This window comes from Eschrichtius robustus, chromosome 18 (assembly GCF_028021215.1).
Source record: "Eschrichtius robustus isolate mEscRob2 chromosome 18, mEscRob2.pri, whole genome shotgun sequence".
Classification (NCBI taxonomy): Eukaryota; Metazoa; Chordata; class Mammalia; order Artiodactyla; family Eschrichtiidae; genus Eschrichtius; species Eschrichtius robustus.
Genome location: NC_090841.1, coordinates 12,245,264 through 12,260,417, shown reverse-complemented (window position 1 = coordinate 12,260,417; position 15,154 = coordinate 12,245,264). Strand labels below are relative to the sequence as shown.

Genomic DNA, 15,154 nt, shown 5'->3' with positions numbered 1-15,154 from the left:
AACGCACAAGTATTTATCTCTCATACTTTAGTTATAAAAACTTATTCTTTTGAACAGATGAAAGCAAATCTTTGAGGAACAGTTACTTCACCATATCATATGCAATCCTTGTAGTTCCTAGTACACTGAACACAAAGGTCGATGAATGTGTGTTTACAGTGATACTAAATAGTGAGATTTATTCTGAAGAAGCACTGTATTCTGACTTAAAGTTTGCTCAGCAGTGCTTCAGCTCTTAGAAAGACAAAATATGAGAGATAAGAGGTGCGTAAACAGAAGTCAGCTCTTGAACTGGTAATGTTAGGACCAGGAGTAAATTATTTATTATATTATATTTATGTGCAATAGAAGTACTCTGAGCAACTATAAATATATAAAAAATAATTTATTACTCAAAATTTGCCTTTGTGTATTTTATTCTCTCTTAAAATAAGAGGGAAAAATCTATTTTAGAGTTTAAATTGTTTTTACAGTGTTATTATCCTTTCTCAGGCTGTATCTTTCAATGAATAATCTGCTAATTTTCTTAAAACCCAAATGATATGAGACCATTTTGTGAGAATCAGGTATTTCTAAGGAAAAGGGATTTCTAAGAACTCTTATGTGGTGATCGCATGAATAATAAGATAAGCCAGAGTGTCACTGATTACATCTGAATCATAAGTCTGAGTCAAATTAGGTGTTTGGAGGTCATCCATGCTTAGATACAGATAGTTTGCAAACAACACACAGGTTGTATTTCAAAGTGCTTTATAATTTGGTGTTTGGAACATATATTGCAGTAGAAACAGTATTAGTCTAATCTGGATTGGTTCTCAAGTCGATATATAAAGCCATATTTTGTTTAAAATATAGGTGAACTTTTAAAGTCTGTAAATGGGCATAGGGGACATGACATTCAGAGTGCCAACGTGTGATGCCAGGCACGGTAAGTAAGAAAAGGCACTTGGGTCCAGACCTGGGGTCAGTCACTTTGCCTTTCTGCGTCTCAGTCTGCTTATTCAAATAAAGGTCTGTTCCGGGTCTCGAATCCTGTGTGTGACTGTAAAGTTTAACATGTAAGCTAATGTAAAATAATGCCATTTCCTCCATTTTGTAGAGTTGGAAGATAGCCTTCTTCCAACACCCGCTGGGTGGTGGGACTTGGGACTACCTCAGCTCTAAACCGAGCTTTTACTGGCTGGGAAAGGAAGTCTTATGGGGTGAGGACTTTGGGGATAAAGAGTTAGAAACAGGGTCACAGAAAGTCAGGTCTGCTTAGCTGTTGAGGCTGGAACACGCTGCTGGCTTGGGGTCAATTCCCTCTTATCTCTGTCTTTTCTTCTGCTGGCCCCAAGGTACTGGCTTCTAGTTAGAAGACATGTTTCCTTCCCTCCTTCTTTCCCTCTCCCTCTCCACAGCTCCTCAAGTCACTACTCACTTGAGCCTGGAGACCGTGGGTAGGAACACTGCCACTCTGATAAGCAGGTGATCTTTGACAAAGTAATTTACCTCACTGAGTTTCAGTATAATTCTCATTTCAGAAGACTTTTTGAGGATTAAAAGAATATTGCACCTGAAGCTCTAGCACAGTATTTGAAAAATAATAAACAATCAATAGATGGCACAGGTTATAAGCACTACTGCCATTATTTTATCTTGGTCAGCCGTCATATTGGGATGACTCAGGACCACCACTGGGATACGGGGTATGGTGACTAAGATTAGGGTATCCAACCTCCTGTGCAGCAGTTGTCAGCTGTAAGTCTTGGAATGAGGAAAGCAGAGAAAAAAATTGTAAGCAACTACACCCTGGAAGAAAGGAGAATGTCTTAGCCCCATCATGTAGCTCTTTATACGTAAAAAGAGGTATAAACGGGGTGCTGTCTAGAGTAACATTCCACTTACTAAGGGAGGGTTTTGTCACTTCACGTTTGAGTACCAACTCCCACATCTGGAATTGATCAAACAATGGCCAGTGAAACCTGAGGTAGAAGACAGTCACTCTCCTCCAAAGCTATAAAGTTTACACTTCCCCTAGGGCCTCTGTTAGCACTCGACTGACTCTTGTTTATCATAAGGCCTTGATAAGTTTGATTGTCTGATTCTGTAGACTAGAGATTATAAGAAAAATTCGAATCACTACGGCCATTAAAGGAAAGTGTGATGATACCTAACAATCTAAAGAAGAAAACAGAAAAAGAATAGATATGGAATTATATCACTTCACAGAATAATGGGTACTTATGATAATAAAGAGAAGTTTCATCCTTTGCATAAGAGGGTAGAAAACCAAATAGTAATACATTTTAGAACAACCACCACAGCAGGGTTCAAAAAAGTTCTCACTTAGCTATAAACATCTAGAAACTTCATTTATTTGGTAAGTTTATTTAGCTGGACTGCATTAGTACCCAACCTACTAGATGAATGAAGCACTGTGATTTTTCTGCAGGTTTAGTCAAGACTGTACGGTCCTGCTTGTTCAGTTTGTATCAGTAATAACTATCTGATAATTTCTCATCCATAATAATCATCTTTCCCTACATTAAAGAAATTCTGTGCATGATGCTGCCCTGGGGATTTGTGTTTAGAAACACAACTGCTTTTTCTTTTTCAATTAGGCATATCATTAATAAAATTACTAATTCTGGGGGTGTTTAAACTTTTTCATTAATGAGGAACACAGAAGTTGTATCTATAATGAATCATTACCTGATGTTTCTTAAAATATATCTAAAAATGTTTTAGCATCCAATAAACACTTGAAGAGATTCTCAACATCATCAGTCACCAGGGAAATGCAAATTAAAATTGTAATGAGATATTACTTCACATCCACAATAATGGCTATAATAAAAAAAAAAAACAGACAGTAACAAGTGTTGGTGAAGATGTGGAGGAACTGGAACAGTCATACATTGCTATTGGGAATGTAAGATACATAGTCACTTTGCAAAAGAGTTAATTTCTTAAAAAGCTAAATATAAATTTACTACATGACTCAGAAATTCTACCACTAGGTATATACCCCAAAGCAAGGAAAACACATGTCCATATAGAGACTTCTATGTGAACATTCATAGTAGAATTATTCATAACAGCCAAAAAGTGGAAACAACTCAAAAGTTCATCAACTGATGAATGGATAAACAAAATGTGGTATATCCATACAGTGGACTATCATTATGCAAAAAGAGGAACAAAAACTGATATACGCTACAACATGGATGAATCTCATGCTAAGTGAAAGATGTCAAACACAAAAGAACACATATTGTATGGGTCTATTTAAGAAAAATGTCCTGAAGAGGCAAACCTATGGAGAGAGAAGGTAGACTAATGATTGTCTGGGGCTGGAGGTGGGCACAGGATAATTCTGGGGCAAAAGAAATGTTCTAAAATTAGATTTTGGTGATGGCCACACAACTCTGTAAATTTGCTAAAGATCATTAAATTGTACAAGTGAATTTTATCACAAATAATGATTTTTTTAAAACACTCGTAAGGTAGTCTCACTTTACAGATGAGAAATATGAGAACCAGAGATGCTCCATAATCTACTCAGGGCAATGAACTCAGATTCAAGAGCCAGGAAACTTTTAAACCCCAAGTATTCTTTCCAATATAACCACCTGGCATTTATTAATTGTTAGCAGCCACATAAAAACCTGTGTTTAATCAGAGCAAGAGAAAATTTGGTCCAACAATTTTTGCTACTTTGCCTGCCTGAGTGAAGGATTCATTTCGTTTCACTAGTTTGGACCTAACTAGACAACATGCTAAAATCATTAAGATTATTACCCCATGTGATTCATTCAATCATTCATAACAGCAAATATCTGGTGACTAACTACTCTTGCAGGCACAGTTCTTGGCTCTAGAAATATACAGTGAAATGACGTGACTGAGAGACACATCTCAGACACAACTCAGGATGTAGTGGGTTCCAGGGTTAAGTCTGTGGATCTGGTATCCTTACACTGATATCATAGCCAGTATTCAAGTATGTAAGGGTATTGTGATAATAATAAGCAACCAGTTCTAAAAATAAGTATAGACTGTAGAAGTATGCATCACTAAAGTATAAATCCTTCACATTAAAAAGATAAATTGAAGAGATAATCTATTGTTCAAGAAGATGGTGTGAGATTATGCCATATACCTGAAAGTGCCAATTTCCAGATTGAGAAGTGAGAGAAATCCTATATAAAATTTATGTACTACATGATATTACCTCAGAGGGAGACTAGATTATAGATTATCTATACAGTAACGTTAAACATAGGTCTACTGTCTCAGTACCTAGCTTTCTAAAATAAAGTGTATTAAAAGTAAAATATTTCTTGGAGACAGAAAAATAGCTCTAAAATTGAAGGGAGCATGTGACTGACAGTGACAAAAAGAGACATAAAATGAGGGGTAGAAGAAGGAACCACATATTGTATGATCCTGTTTATGCGAAATAAACAGGATAGGCAAATCTTTAGAGACAGAAAGTAGATTAGTGGTTGCCTAGGGCTGGTTGGGGGAATGGGGAAAATGGGCGGGGGGAGATGCTAAAGGGTATTGGGTTTCTTAATGGGGTAATGAAACTGTTCATAATTGACTGTGGTGATGGTTGCAGAACTCTGTGAATAGACTAAAACCCACTGATTTTTTTTCTTTACTTTAAATGGTTGACTTGTATGGTATGTGAATTGTATCTGTGTGATATATGTGAATTATACAGCTCTTACTAAAGAAGAGACTGAGGGATAGGTGAGGTCCACTGCAATATGTGGACCTTATTTGGATTCTAATTCAAATAAATAAGCTGTCAAAATGAAATAAAACATATTTATGGGACAGCTGGAAAAACTGGGAGTGAAACAGGGTTAAAAACATATTTGGGGTCATAGGCTTTATTGATATAATTCCTCAATTGGCCAAGAACAATAGTACACTAGAGACGTTGTTTGGTAAAGTGGTTCATTTCCATATACCGTAACCCCACTGAGATTAAAATCTCCTTAAATATGGATAAAATATATTAAGATCTATAAAATAACCACATGCAAACATTCTATTTACACATTTTCTATTTGAACACCCAGACATCTGTCATACAGATTTAAAAAGTAATGACATTTTCTATCTAAGAATGTTTACAAGATGGCTGTTCTCTTAGTCAAGTATATTACATTTTAAGGTATGTTTCACAGCTTATAATTTCCTACATACAAATATGTTCTAAATGTATCTTATTTTGTTTTGAGTATTTTATGAGTGAAAAAAGAGTGCAGATTTAGCCAATAGACAAAAATAAGGAATGGACATTAATTTCGACCATTTTAGAATACATTAGTCAACAGATGCTCATCTGATTGTCTTCTCCTAAGGGAGCAAATATAACTGAATTACCATTCCCTTATTAGTCCTCATGAAAGGAAAATCCACTCTACAATAAAGAACTGCTGTCAAAAGACAACAGTAAAATGCTTTCTTTTTTTTTTTTCTCAAAAATTGAGCCTTGTATTTATAGATGTTAAAAGACAATTTGTTAGTAGCTGAAAACTTAACTACAGAATATTTTTTACTTCCTTGTGACTGCTCAAGCAAAAACAAAATCGCTCTTACCATCCTGTTGATCCGTACAAAGTCTTCAGGTTTTTTTGCCCAAGGGGGAAGATCAACATCATTTACCACCACTTCATCTTCTCTGACTCCAAGATTATATCCATTACTGTTGACAAACATCTCCGGTAGGTAATAGAACTCTGGAATTAGTTCCTGCCAGGAATAAAAATGTAGCATATTAAACCATTTTAAAAATCAGTTGAATGAAAGTATTAATTTATAACAACTATGAACAGAATTAATTTCTTTACTTAAATTCAATATTTTATTACTTAGTTCCATTCTTTATTTAATTTTCTTTAGATAGGAGTCTAGGAAAAGAGGGCAAACATTTTTCTTGAACAATATGCTTGATAATTTATGTTTATAAGATTTTCAATCTTATCTTGCCACAAATTAGTTAAGAGAAATGGGTTACAGAATCAACAATATTCCCAGTAGTATCAGTGAACAAATATATAAAGCTATACCTACAAGTCTATGCTGTTCAACAAACTTTTCCAAATGCTATTAATAAAATATCCAAATTCAAAAAAAGTTGTTGCCAGTATTGGTTAAAAATCATGTAATGTCTTCTACTTTTTCTTTTTGACTCCACTGGCAATTATTTTTTACATAATAATCAATACATGATTATTATGAAGAGACTCATTGTTTTATTTTATAATTTGGCAAAATAAATTGTTTTTATACCTACCACTAAATACAATAAGAGATGATATGCAATATAATAAGTTTAAATATTTAATGCATGCCACTTGAATACTAAGTTCTTAACTTCAATGCAAAGATAACTTGTGTTACTTGTATGTAAGTATGGCATTAACAACTGGGTTCAAGGCAAACTTGTGTTTGATGCACGTCTAATATTGGTTTATGTAACTTTAGAATAAATATGATACAGGAATGAACTGACCTTAAAAATTTTAATTTGTTGTCCTTTTTAAAAAAAAAAAACAAACAAAACAACTTGAGGAAATGAAAACAAAAAACACGGTAGTTTTATGTTTACCATCAATACTATGAAAAAATACTGATCTTTTCAAATATCAAGATGAGGGTTAAATTAACTTTATTTGTGAAAAGCATAAGAACATTTACTTGTGTAACATGTCTGACATGGATGGCATAGTACCCGAAATTTGAATCTCACTTTGGGATACATAGTGATAAATAGAAAAGCTAAAAAATAAACAACCACCCCCACCAAAAAAAAAAAAACACCAGACACTGAGGTCTTCAAATAAACTGGATTCTTCAGCCCAAGAAAAGCATATGCAAAAGTGTTCCCTTTATCAAATTACCAATGGCATTTTTCACAGAACTAGAACAAAAAATTTTACAATTTGTATGGAAACACAAAAGACCATGAATAGCCAAAGCAATCTGGAGAAAGAAAAACAAGAGCTGGAGGAATCAGGCTCCCTGACTTCAGAATATACTACAAAACTACAGTAATCAAGACAGTATGGTACTGGCACAAAAACAGAAATATAGATCAATGGAACAGGAGAGAAAGCCCAGAGATAAACCCACGCACCTATGGTCAACTAATCTATGAAAAGGAGGCAAGAATATATAATGGAGAAAAGACAGCCTCTTCAATAAGTGGTGCTGGGAAAACTGGGCAGCTACATGTAAAAGAATGAAATTAGAACACTCTCTAACACCATATACAAAAATAAACTCAAAATGGATTAAAGACCTAAAGGTAAGGCCAGACACTATAAAACTCTTAGAGGAAAGCATAGGTAGGACAGTCTTTGACATAAATTGCAGCAAGATCTTTTTTGACCCACCTCCTAGAGTAATGAAAAAAACCCAAAAAACAAATGGGACCTAATTAAACTTAAAAGCTTTTGCACAGCAAAGGGAACCATAAACAAGATGAAAAGACAACCCTTAGAATGGGAGAAAATATTTGCATATGAAGCAACTGACAAAGGATTAATCTCCAAAATATACAAACAGCTCATGCAGCTCAATATCAAAAAAACAAACAACCCAATCCAAAAATGGGCAGAAGACCTAAACAGACATTTTTCCAAAGAAGACATACAGATGGCCAACAAACACATGAACAGATGCTCAACATCACTAATCATTAGAGAAATGCAAATCAAAACTACAATGAGGTATCACCTCACATGGGTCAGAATGGCTATCATCAAAAAATCTACAAACAATAAATGCTGGAGAGGGTGGAGAAAAGGGAACCCTCTTGAACTGTTGGTGGGAATGTAAATTGATACAGCCACTATGGAGAACAGTACGGAGGGTCCTTAAAAAACTAAAAATAGAACTACCATATGACCCAGCAATCCCACTACTGGGCATATACCCAGAGAAAACTGTAATTCAACAAGACACATGCACCCCAATGTTCACTGCAGCACTATTTACAATAGCCAGGACATGGAAGCAACCTAAATGTCCATCAACAGATGAATGGATAAAGAAGATGTGGCACATATGTACAGTGGAATATTACTCAGCCATAAAAAGGAGTGAAACTGGGTAATTGGTAGAGACGTGGATGGACCTAGAGAGTGTCATACAGAATGAAGTAAGTCAGAAACAGAAAAACAAATATCGTATATTAACACATATATGTGGAATCTAGAAAAATGGTATAGATGATCTTATTTGCAAAGCAGAAATAGAGACAAAGATGTAGAGAACCAACATATGGATACCCAGGGGGAAAGGGCGGCGGGTGGGAGGAACTGGGAGATTGGGATTGACATATATACACTATTGATATTATGTATAAAATAGAAAACAAATGGGGAACTCTACTTAATGCACTGTGGTGACCTAAATGGGAAGGAAATCCAAAAAAGAGGGGATGTATGTATATGTATAGCTGATTCATTTTGCTGTACAGTAGAAACTAACACAACATTGTAAAGCAACTATACTCCAATAAAAATTAATTTTTAAAAAAGTGTTCTCTTTATGGGTTCTCCTGCTAAAACCAACATTTATCTGCTATAGCATAAGTGTTTATCTTAGCAATCCTCTGTGAGAATTTGATCATTATCCACTCTTATGATAACAAATGTGAACCATAGAAAAATATAATCATGTTTATTTTCTCCAGCATTATGGGAGTTTGAACAGATTTGTGTAAATGAATTTTCTGGATAAGCAGAGCTTAGCTTTTTAAGAATCATAATTTTTCTTCTATTTAAACCATTTAAATAGAAATCTTTTTTTTTTTTTTTTTTTTAAGGAATCTTACTTTGTGTGGTCAAAGCTGGCTAAGATTGGACAGATTTATTTATAAGGTTTATTTATTTATTTATTTATTTTGGCTGTGTTGGGTCTTCGTTTCTGCGCGAGGGCTTTCTCTAGTTGTGGCAAGCGGGGCCCACTCCCCATCGCGGTGCGCGGGCCTCTCACTATCGCAGCCTCTCCTGTTGCGGAGCACAGGCTCCAGACGCGCAGGCTTAGTAGTTGTGGCTCACGGGCCCAGCTGCTCCACAGCATGTGGGATCCTCCCAGACCTGGGCTCGAACCCGTGTCCCCTGCATTGGCAGGCAGACTCTCAACCACTGCGCCACCAGGGAAGCCCTAAATAGAAATCTCTCTAAAACCCATTATATAATTCCCTGATATTTATTTATTCATGTAGTAAAGTTTGAGTACCAGGCATTGTGATGGGTACTAAGAAAACAAATAATGAACAAACATGGCCTTACCTTTGAGTAATTCATAGTCTGGTCTACGGGGCAAATGTATAAACAGATGGTTATAATGCATAACAATAATAGCTGTGAAAGTATAAACAAAGCACAAGGGAGCAGAGAGGACAGAGCAGGGAACTCTGGGCAAGTCAGAAAAGATTTCACTGGAGATCAGACATTGAGTTCAACCATGGCTAAGATAAAGGTGGGGAAAGGGGCAGGGGGACTGGCAGAGAGTATTATCAAGGAGTGGTACAAACCGAGTATGGGTGGAGTGCAGGATATATTGGGGGACAGATCAAGATGGGGTGGAATGAGATGGTGGGAGGTATATGGAGTCAGATGACGAAGGAAGTTTTATGCCAAGTTTTAAGCTCTTTGGATTTTGTCTTATTGGCAATAATTTAAAAAAAACAGAGCTATTGACGTGATTACATTTATTTTAAAGCAAGACACTGGCTGTCAAAGTAAAGAATGAACTGGAGAGGGGAGAGACTAGGTATATGTGTGGGTGGGGAGGGGGAGAAGGGGAACCAGCAGCAGCAAGGAGAATGGGAGGGAAGAGGGAAGGGAAACTGCAGCCGTGTTGAGTAAGGGGACATATTGTGGGACTGTACCAGGGTGGGCCATCTGCAACACACGTGAGGATGAGTAAACAAAGATGTGGACTCGGGGATGCAAAAAGGAGAGGGAATTAGACGGCTCATACGGAGAGGCAAATATATATTAATAATAAACTACGTACAAGACATCAAGGGCACAAGGAACTGTGGGAAAGGAGAACTACAGTGAAATTAATATGTTAATGTAAATTTTCAGTGACTTGAATGTGAGGGGGCAATTAAGAAGGGGCTAAAAGAAAAACTAATAGGTAAACAAACATTCTTATTTGCAGATAATGATACAGCTTAGGTGGTGGATAAACCAGGGGCTAAAGGGTGCTTCAGCAACATCTATCAGCAATGACTATCATGAGTTTGACTTCTGGGCTGGGTAAGCATGACAGTGTATATACCATGTTGCACTGAGGGGCCAATTTGGTAAAGGTGTGTGGTCACTGATTAGAAGGTAGAAGTAAAGTATGATTGCTATGCTCATTTATTTGTACTCAAATCAGAAATGTGTAACTGTTACAGACTGAATATTCTATTCCTCCAAAATTCAAATGTTGAAACCCTATCCTCTAATGTGATGATACTAGGAGGTAGGGTGTTTGGAAGGTAATTAGGATTAGATGAGGTCATGAGGGTGGAGCCCTAGTGAATGGGATTAGTGTCCTGGTGAGAGTCCTGAGAGAGCTTGCTTCCTCTCTTTGCCATGTGAGGACACACAAGAACCTGTCCTTCTGTGAGCCAGGAGGCAGAGGCTCTCACAAGACACAGAACCTACGTGGGCACCTTGATCTCGGACTTCCAGCCTCCAGAACTGTGAGGAACCCATTTCTGTTGTGTATAAGCTACCTAGTTTATGGTAACACACAGTAGCCTGAGCTGACCGAGACAATAACCACAAAATTTTCTTTTGATCTTGCTCTCATTGCTTGGAAAAACGTGGGAAATTAGTATAAGATGTAGAGAAGATAAAGAACATTGCTATTTGCACATTACCCATTTTATATATGACACTGAGTATCAATAGCATCCCAAATGGTCCAAAATGGGGAGAGGAATGTAAGCTCATGCAGTTGCTCCATGGAGAGTGGGATTTATGTGTAATAAGCTCACATAAGTCAGGGATTTCCCATCTGTCTTTCGTCAGTTATTTGTGTCCATGTTCTATCTCTACAACTAGCCTATGTAAGCTTCCTTGAGGACTGAGAGGGATATACATCCACAGGGATATAGCAACATGGATTTATTTTTTATTTAGACAGCCCAAAGAGTTTCAGTTTATCTTCAAGTGTCTTGGTGCTCTAATGTTTTTCATATATATCGTTTCCCATTCTTTTCCATGGTATAGGGGCATATAAAATACGTGGTTATTATTAACCTACTTGCCACTGTAATACTATTTCACTGAATGTCATTAAATTAGACTCGCAAAGGCATAAGAAGCCTAGGATTTTATATTAATAACAGTTTGGGCAAAGCAGACTTTGAGCCTAGTTTTGTAGGTTTATATTTTGCTAAATCCCCCACAGCTCTTGGTGCTATACTTTGTATGCAGCAGGTACTCATTAAATATTAAACTATTGAAGATATGAGATAAAATCATCTTAATATCACTAGAAATCTTCTGGGGACTATAGAGATGGTTGCAAGAATGCTTCAAGATAGGAAAAGAGCCAATAAAGTACTTTATTAAATAAAAGAAAAAGGATGCACCCAGAACTAAAATTTGTACCTTTCGAGAGGAAACTTTTGCAGCTTAAAAAATGTTATCTTGCTTATTCTAGTTTTGTTAGAAGGTTCAAAGGTGTAAAAGAGTTCAATTTAAATTTAGAAAAAGTTGGTTTTAACGTTGCCAGCAAAACTGTACCCAAACTGAAGAAGTGAAGGAAGCAAGTCCTTTTCATTTTAACTTAAGCTCTCCAGAAAGAAGGGGCTGAAAGCCTGCTACCACCAAGGAGAACAAAGCGAGGCTGAGGAACCTCTCCTCTGAGGGTTATTTAGAACAGCGGGAGGGGGGTGGGGACTTTGAAGGCTTGAATCGCAGCCAATCATGAAAAAGTAGGATTACCAGGGCCTTCGGGATGATCCTAAGTGAGACATTTTCTCCACTCCGGTCCTCATCTGGCCGACCAGAATGTGGTCGTAAATTAGGGTGTTAGCTAAGATGTTGGTGTAAGCCGCTGGAGGCCTGACGTTTGACGGGAAGAAAAAACTCTCCCAGATTCACTCTAACAATATTTTTTGTTTTTTTAGGATGCAGATTAAAAAAAAGACACATTTTAAAGCAATATGAAGAAATTCCTGAAGTACAGCATATTTGCAAAGCCCCTCGAAGCTTCAAAAGACCAGAGCTGTAAGTGACTAAAGCAGTCTGAACCCTGAAGTCTTGAGCTGGGGAAGTTTAAGTTTTGTGTTTTTCTTGTTTTGTTTTTTTTTTTCCCTGAAGGGGAAGGAAAAGAGAGTAAAATCACAGAAAGTCTAGGGAGAAGTTGCTGAAACAGCAGAGTGGGTGCAAGCTTTTATGCCTCAATTTTATTGCTTTAAAATCTTGTTTCAAATGGCATTTTAAATTTAAAGTTAGTATGTAAATACAGGGCATTCACATATAATTAATATTCACATTTATATTATTTAAAAGATTTGCTTATTCTAAAAAATTTAATGAGTTAAGAGAGTATCACCTCTGAGATTCAAATGTTATGTACAAGAAGATGACAATTACTGTATCTCGGCTCCAAGACAAGGAAATAGCTGAAATGTCACGGCTGGCCATTCAATCTTAAAACAGCAGGAATTACTTACTTGTATCTTACTGTGTCATGACACTGTTCTAAGTACTTTACATCTTTTTCTTAATCTTCACAAAAGCTTCCTAAGGTATGTATCCTCATTCTTCCCACTTTATGGACATGAACACTAAGGGTAAGTAATTTTCTAATAACCACACTGCAAATAGGTGGTAAAGTCAGAAATCAAACCCAAACACTTTAGATTCAGGGTCCCTGCTCTTACATTCTCTGTTTTTCCTTTTAAAACAGTAACCCACTCTGTATGACTTCATTCTGTTTTAATTTTCTGCACAGGAATTCTTTTTTTCTTTGTTAATTTATTTATGCTCCCGTGTCCCACTGTAACAGAAACCCCATCAACAAGGGAACAAGGGATCTCACTTTCTCACCACTCAGTGGTAAGAATGGTGCCTGACATATAAAAAAGGTACTCAATACATATTTGTGGAATGAAAAATGAACAGATCATTACTGTATATTTATCATATCCTGAACTTCAGGCATGAAATAGTGGTAAAAGGTTTTCAAACAGTATTAGTTAAAGCAGAGTTACCGCAGGGCTACCAGTTAGTCGTAGTGAAGGGGGAGGCTGTCAGGCTGGCAGTTTTGGGACTGTCCCTTTTACCTCTACCGGGGAAGTGCAGCTTTCTGTGCATTAAAATCAAATGGTTCTGAGTTGAAATACAGACTTCTCACCAGCTTGGGCAAGTTTCTTAAACTTTAAGAAAAAACCAGTTTCTTGATATGCAAAATTGTGATGATGACAGCAACTAAATCACAGTGTGGATGAGAGGATTAAATGGGGGTAATGTGCGTGAAACAATGCATTTCATAGCTTTATGCAAAATACTTTTTGAAGCTATTATTTACTCTATCAACAGAGTTTACCCAGTACCAAAGTATATCCCATAATCAGTTTAAAAAAAAAAAAAAAAAAAAAAAAAGCTCTGTCACTTTGGATATTTGTGTTTGAATGAACACCTATGCAGACATTTCAGACAATTTAAGTGTTTTTATCAAATATATGGACTAGCTTACATGTTACCTAGGCTAATCAGATATATTTTTATAAGTTTTTTGCGCTTCAGATTTTGGTTTTTCCAAATGCACAGTCAGACTGAACTGGATGTATAAACCAAACTGAAACTTACAATTTTTTAACATTAGTAACTTACAGAGTTTTTTCAACGATCCCCATAATAATCCCTCTCATCCTGCATGCTGTCTGGCATTTCCACTTTACTGTTCCTCCCCATAATAATCCCTCTCATCCTGCATGCTGTCTGGCACTTCCACTTTACTGTTCCTCCCATAAAGAGGTGGAGTCTATTTCCCTTCTCTCTGAATATGGGCTGGCTTATTTCAACACACAGAATGTGACAAAATGACATTTCAGGGCTTGCAGAGATGCCTAAGTCTTAAAAGAGGCTTGGCAGCCTCCATGGTTGTTCCCTTAGAAGTCACCATCACATAAAACTGTGTGGCTGCCTTGCTGGAAAGATTGTGTGGACAGACAGACAGGCCTGGACAGTCCCCCACCGCTCCATCAGCTCCATCAGACGAGGCACAAAACATGGGAGTGAAGCCATCTTGCTTCTCTGACCCAGCCAAGCCTCTCCAGCTGTCACTGTAGCACAGAGGTGAGTGGTCCCCTCTGAGCCTTAACTCCCACTGCATGATTGTCAACAAATAATAATTGATGCTGTTTTAAGATGAGGTTTGGGTGATTTGTTACACAGTGATGGATAACTGAAACAGAAATGAATGCCTGGGAGTGGAGTCCTGAAGTAATAAAAACTTAAAACACGTGGCATTGGCTTTGGGACAGGGCAGCAGGCAGAGGCTGGAAGGACGGTGAGGAGACTGTTGGTGGGAGATCAGTACGGAAGTTGCTACTGGAAGCAGGAGGAAATCAATGCATGATAACGTAGTGTGGGATAAACTAACAAGACTAGTTCCACATAGCACAGGGAGATCAGCTCGGTGCTTTGTGACCACCTAGAGGGGTGGGATGGGGAGGGTGGGAGGGAGGCAGATGCAAGAGGGAAGAGATATGGGAACATATTGTATGTGTATAACTGATTCACTTTGTTATAAAGCAGAAGCTAACACACCATTGTAAGGCAATTATACTTCAATAAAGATGTTTAAAAAAAAAAAAAAAAAAAGACTAGTTCCTGCAGTCATTTCAAAGACAGAAAAAGTACTGAATGAACTTGTGCTTCTAGTTAAAGGTATTTCCAGGCAGAATGCTGAAAGGGACCACTGGTTTCTTTCAATGGTATATGAATAAGGTATTATAAGCTAAGGAAGAAACTGCTCAGATTTAAAGCAGTATTTAGAGAGACATAGGGGCCTAGGACAATCTTGTCAGATTCTCAAAATTAAAAAAGGTTCAGACAAAGATCAGTTCTAAGGTGCTGTAAGTAAAATATGGTCATAGGGAAAAGGGTGTCTGTAAAACCTT

At 37.0% G+C, this 15,154-nt stretch overlaps 1 protein-coding gene across 3 annotated transcripts in view; it reads right to left on the bottom strand.

Moving 5' to 3' along the window:
* Positions 1-15,154, bottom strand: part of NBEA (neurobeachin) — a 607,091-nt gene that overhangs the window by 50,428 nt on the left and 541,509 nt on the right. For all 3 annotated transcript variants that reach the window (XM_068526405.1, XM_068526406.1, XM_068526407.1), the window contains exon 47: positions 5,599-5,751. In XM_068526405.1, the coding sequence (XP_068382506.1) occupies positions 5,599-5,751 (153 nt within the window). The remainder of the gene's footprint in view (positions 1-5,598; positions 5,752-15,154) is intronic.